General features: G+C 46.9%; 1 protein-coding gene across 1 annotated transcript; it reads left to right on the forward strand.

Annotated features, from left to right (window-relative positions):
• The first annotated feature begins 611 nt into the window (after window positions 1-611).
• LOC136513575 (cytokinin dehydrogenase 9-like) lies at window positions 612-2,727 on the forward strand. Its single transcript, XM_066507548.1, has 5 exons — window positions 612-1,275; window positions 1,382-1,509; window positions 1,597-1,860; window positions 1,963-2,225; window positions 2,315-2,727. The coding sequence occupies exons 1-5, from the start codon at window positions 684-686 to the stop codon at window positions 2,637-2,639; spliced, it is 1,572 nt and encodes a 523-aa protein (XP_066363645.1). The 5' UTR covers window positions 612-683; the 3' UTR covers window positions 2,640-2,727.
• The last annotated feature ends 3,274 nt before the right edge of the window (window positions 2,728-6,001 follow it).

The raw sequence follows: 6,001 nt of genomic DNA on the forward strand, positions 1-6,001 counted from the left end.
CCACACGTAGTCGCGCGCGGCTCCTCCACTCACAGCGTTGGCGTGGCTCCTCCACACGGGGCGTCGCACCTCCCCCACTCGCGCCACCCCGACACCGGCCTCCGGCCTCCCTACACCGACAGCTAGCAGACGCCGGCCGTCCCGCTCCGAGGCTCCAACTCGCGGTCGCGGCGCCTCCCCCCACTCCAGCGCACTTCGACAGCCTCGCACGCTCCTCTCTAGTCTCCACGCGCGACTCCTCTCCAGATCCAGCGCACTCCGACGCCGGTCGCCATCCTCCGAGCCTCCGACGCCGGCCGCTGGCCGCTAGCCTCCGAGGCTCCGACCTAGGCCGTCGTCCCCGCCGTGCAAGTCGCTGTCCTACCACGCTGGCGGGCATGCAGGCATGCCCGCGGATAGCGGGTGCGGGCACAGAATGCTACGCGTGGCGGGTGGCGGGCGGGGGTGCCGACGCACAATTTCTCTCCCAGGTGCGGGTCTGTGAGGCTTGTATCCGCAGGTAACATACCGGTTGCCATCTTTAACCAGTTCACATGCAAACCCTCCAAGTGCCCCTTTAAATATCCATACATCCCTCACTCTCCATTCCCATCCCTCCTTACACTAAACCACCCTATCCTATTCATCTTTCTCCTCAAAACTTAAACTGCTGAACTAGTTGGTTGTTGAACTGTAGATGAGCCATGAAACCATCAGTTCTGCAGTACCTGAAGTTTTTCGTTTTATTTGCCTTTGGTGTAGTCACCACCTCCCACACAACTGACCAAGATGTGCTCGCAACCCTCAATAAACTACCCCTCGATGGCCATTTCAGCTTCCGTGACGTGTCTACTGCTGCCTGGGACTTTGGCAATCTCTCTAGTTTCATGCCAGCTGCTGTGCTTCATCCAGGCTCAGTAGATGACATTGCCACTACGGTCAGGCATGTCTTCTTGGCGGGAGAGCACTCCATGCTCACCGTGGCGGCCCGTGGGCATGGACACTCACTCCGAGGGCAGTGCCAGGCAGCTGGAGGGATTGTCATTAAAATGGAGTCCCTCCCTAATGCCAAGATGCAGGTGCAATCTGGTGCATCGCCCTATGTTGATGCCTCAGGAGGAGAACTCTGGATAAATGTCCTGAATGAGACATTGAAGTACGGTCTGGCACCAAAGTCATGGACTGATTATCTCCACCTCACAATTGGAGGCACGTTGTCGAATGCAGGGGTCAGTGGGCAGACGTTCCGACATGGCCCACAAATCAGCAATGTAAACGAGCTGGAGATTGTGACAGGTATCAGACATATATACCTTGATAATTATGATGAAATGAAAGTTCTCTGAACAACAAAATATAATGGGTTCTTATCCAACTTGTACATCATGACTGCTAAATGCAGGAAAAGGAGACATCGTCACTTGCTCACCAGAGCGGAACTCTGATCTCTTCCATGCTGCTCTTGGTGGCCTAGGTCAGTTCGGTATCATCACTAGGGCCAGGATTGTGCTCGAGCCTGCTCCAAAAATGGTACAGCAAACAAGAGAATCATTTATATACCAACTTAACGTTAGCAACTTTTAACAGCTACTCGCTAATGATTTGAATATGCAACAGGTGAGGTGGATTAGAGTTCTCTACTCAGACTTCACAAGCTTTGCAGAGGATCAGGAGATGCTTATTTCAGCAGAGAAGACCTTTGATTACATAGAGGGCTTCGTCATCATCAACAGGACAGGCATCCTGAACAACTGGAGATCATCATTTAGCCCACAGGATCCAGTGTGGGCAAGCCGCCAGTTCGAATCAGATAGAAGGGTGCTCTTCCGCCTCGAGATGACCAAGAACTACAACCCTGAGGAGGCAGACAACATGGAACAGGTGAGCAGACAACTCGCATACCATTGAATATGGTTACGACTTGTGACTAATATAAAATGAAATCAATTTGAGTGATCGAAATATGTGTATACATGTCTGCAGGAGGTCAATGACCTACTGTATCAACTTAGATATATGCCTCCATCCCTATTCCACACAGATGTCACCTACATCGAGTTCCTGGATAGGGTGCGCTCCTCTGAGGTTAAACTGAGAGTTAAGGGGATGTGGGAGGTCCCACACCCATGGCTAAATCTCATGGTTCCAAAGAGTTCGATCCACACATTCGCAAGGGAGGTCTTTGGGAAAATACCGAAAGACAGCAACAGTGGTCCCATATTGCTCTACCCAGTAAACAAATTCAGGTAATTAAATTAATATGTGAAACAAGAAACCTCATGGTGGTGCACCTTCCATAGTTTGATTGATGACTGACTATTTTCATTTCATGCAGATGGGACAATAGAACGTCAGTAGTCATACCAGATGAGGAAGTTTTCTACCTAGTGGGATTCCTATCCTCAGTGCCATCTTCATCAGGTCCTCACGGCGTCGAACATGCACTGAACCTCAATAACCAGATAATAGAATTCTCTGGCAAGGCAGGTATTAGGGTGAAGCAATATCTGCCCAACTACAACACTACACAGGAGTGGAAGGCCCACTTTGAGGCAAGGTGGGAGACATTTCAACGAAGGAAAAATGCCTATGACCCATTTGCCATCCTAGCCCCAGGACAAGGAATATTTCAAAAGGCATCACCCCCCTTGTCCCTATGACTGTATCTGTTTTTTTCTTTTGAACACAGTTGTAACACCCCAGGTGTTTTTCACTAGTTAAGCAGTGGGTTTGAGCTCTAACATGATAAGTTCAGTGGTAATCAAGAGCTCTAGTTCATAATTTTGAAGTGATGACGAAGGTGTTGAGATCCAGTCTATGAAATTGAGTCCCAACTTGAACTTGGACAACACGCCTTTGCTTACATGTGGACCCTGATTAAGATTAGGCATGAGTAATGTTAAACATGCTTATTTCATGTACATTACATCAATATGCATCCATCTTGAACAGTGGAAAAGTTTCATGAAGTTTGGAACTAAAAAGTCACATGAAATAATAAGTTTATTTTTGCTTAAATTGCTTCATCAGGTGAATAGGAACATGGGATGTCGACCAAACCTTGCTACCTTGCCCAACTGACTCTAATTGAACTTTACAACAAAAGTCATGAAGGGTTCGTGTTGAGCAAATGTCAAGAAAATGCTTCTAAGTGTGGGAATAGCTAAAATTATCTTTTTCATCATATGATTTTGACCTATGTTGACCAACTATTTGGAGTGCTTGCATGGAGTTGGACCTTAAATAAAAGTTGAAGTTTGAATGGAATGCAACAAACTTTATTTTTGGACCAAGCCCTAATTCAACTCCTAAGTGGGTCAAACAGTTGCCTCAAATTTGAATGCAGTGTTGTTTTGGCATCTTAGAAATCTCGTCCCTGATCGACAACAGCGAGTTGACATGTTGTGACATTTTTATCTTCCAAATTCATATGGTAACTCAACTAGATTCCTTAATATGAGTTGAAGTACACTTTATGCTAGAAATAATGAAGCAAGTCTCATCAAATTTGAAGTTTATTTAGATCTTCGAAGTTAGTTTCAAAATCAGCAAAGACTAACTGTTTTGAGGAGTTAACTAAATCCCGGTTTCAGTTTCGTGTACTCTACTTTGGATAATTGTATCTCCCTAAATAAGATGAACCAATCCATGATCCTTTAAGCAAAGTTGCAGACCAAGAGGTGCACAACAAACTTTGTTCAAGGGTCATGAGCTAGTTTGGTCGCTAACTTAGTCAAACTGAGGACTCAAAACTGAACCCAGTGCTGTTTTGGATCTCAAAAATTTGGCTTAGTCTAGAAATTTCAGTGGCAACGATGATTGGCATCTCGCGTTCTCGGATTTTTGTTAAGCAACTCAAGTTGAGCCAAATATAAAAGTTGGAGATTACATCTCGGACAAGGACATACAAAAAGTAGGAATCAATTTGACCACGTTTTGACCAAGTAATTCGAGCTCAAGCAAAGCAAGGCTTAATCCTTGATTAGTCGCTGATAGTGTCAACTTCGGGCATAATTACATGTTAATATGTTTCTCTAATGGCCAAGCACCCTGAAAGCATCTAGGCCCCCAGTTGGATTTCGGTGATTAATGTCAATACAAAGATTACTATGACTAACGTGTGTTTTGCAGAGGCAATTAAGTTAGGTCATGGTAATGGAGATCGATTGGGCAATCGAGGTTGTCATGCCCCTACGATGGAAATCGTTTCGGTTTTCAAAGGATGGACGACAAGGTTAAGGATGACTAGTTCTAAGTGTCGATTGGAGTTGGAGAGACACTTAGAGTAGTTTAGGACTTTGTTTTTCCTTTGGCCGTACTATGAAGGGGGGTATGAACGGGTAGCTTGACCTAGTTGAGTCTAGTGAGTTAGGTGTGGTGCACACTTGTTAAAACTAGCTCTAGGTAGCTCCTATGAATGCCTAAGATCCTTTGGAGCAAACTTCATTCACATATGTTCGGAAGTTGGAAGTGAATGGAGGGTCAAATACTGACCGGACGCTGGCTCCGGTGCGACCGGACGCTGGCCGCAGGGTCCGGTCAGTTCATTTGACCGAGAAGATCAAGTCTGGTGTGACCGGACGCTGGGAGGTCATGTGACCGGACGCTGAGGGCCAGCGTCCGGTCAACTCCAGTAAGGGTCCAGATTTGGAAAAGTGTGACCGGACGCGTCCGGTCAGTGTGACCGGACCCTGAGTATCCAGCGTCCGGTCGTTTACAGTAAGCATCCAAGAGCGACCGGACGCGTCCGGTCGGTACTGACCGGACCCTGACAGCGTCCGGTCATCACTTGAATGCTGGTTCGTGGGTTGAACTGACCGGAGCGTCCGGTCATCCCGCAGAAGCTCATAACGGTTCGTTTTTCAGGCTGGCTTATAAATAGAAGCTCCACTCGTGAGTGGAGTATCCTTTGCTCATTCCAACAGCTGAGAAACATGTTTGTGAGTGCCAAGAAGAGCAAGATCCTAGTGAGGTGTTTGTGATTTGAGAATCCAAGAGAGTAGCCTCACTAGCAAATCAAGAGTAGCAAAGTGTGCATCCATCTTCTCATTAGGCTTCGCGTGGTCAAGTGAGAGTTCGTGCTTGTTACTCTTGGTGATCGCCATCACCTAGACGGCTTGGTGGTGATTGGGAGTTTGGTGTTCACCCGGCGGAGTTTGTGGGTGACCCAACTCAAGTTGTGAGCGGCTTTGGGTGATTCGCCGCGACGGAGTGTCGAAGAATCAACCCGTAGAGAGCACTTGATCCTTGCGCGGATCAAGGGGGAGCTACACCCTTGCGCGGGTGCTCCAACGAGGACTAGTGGGGAGTGGCGACTCTCCGATACCTCGGCAAAACATCGCCGCGTTCCTTTCTCTCTCTACTTACTTTGAGCACTTACTTTGAGTATTTACTTTGAGCAATTCAATACTTGTTTTACATCCATAGAATTGCTTGCTAGAGTAAGTTTGGAACATAGGTTGAGAGGTTGTTGTGCATTAGTTTGATATAAACACTTTTCTAGGCACAAGGGGTTAATTGGGCTATCCGTAGGATTTGATTATTGCAAGAGAATTTAGAATTAGCCCAATTCACCCCCCCTCTTGGGCATCTTGATCCTTTCAATTGGTATCAGAGCCTCGTGCTCACTTTTTAAGCTTAATCGCTTAGAGCAAGATGTCTCACGGGGATGGACCTCCTCCTATATTGAGGGAGATGATTTTCCATATTGGAAAATCCGCATGGAGGCATACTTAGAAGCTCTAGATGTTGGAATTCTTAGAGCCGCCTCTCAAGGGTTCCCCGCACCTAGGAATGCCGCACAACTTCAAGGGGATGAAGTGAATTATGAGAAATGGAATGCAAAGGCTCGCAACACCATTTTTAGAGGCCTTTGCAAAGAGGTGTTCAATCGTGTAAGGAACCACAAAGACGCCCATGCTCTATGGTCGGACGTTTGTGCGCTCCATGAGGGAACCAAGAGTGAGCGTGAGGAGCGCTATCATCTTGTGATTAAAAAGCTAAATTCTTTTGAGATGTTTCC

This window comes from Miscanthus floridulus, chromosome 16, assembly GCF_019320115.1.
Source record: "Miscanthus floridulus cultivar M001 chromosome 16, ASM1932011v1, whole genome shotgun sequence".
Classification (NCBI taxonomy): domain Eukaryota; kingdom Viridiplantae; phylum Streptophyta; class Magnoliopsida; order Poales; family Poaceae; genus Miscanthus; species Miscanthus floridulus.

Excerpts from the sequence above, each read along its gene's own strand:
- LOC136513575 (XM_066507548.1), top strand. The coding sequence starts at position 684 with ATGAAACCATCAGTTCTGCAGTACCTGAAGTTTTTCGTTTTATTTGCC. Across the intron at positions 1,276-1,381 it reads CGAGCTGGAGATTGTGACAG|GAAAAGGAGACATCGTCACT; the intron begins GTATCAGACATA and ends TGCTAAATGCAG. Across the intron at positions 1,510-1,596 it reads TCGAGCCTGCTCCAAAAATG|GTGAGGTGGATTAGAGTTCT; the intron begins GTACAGCAAACA and ends AATATGCAACAG.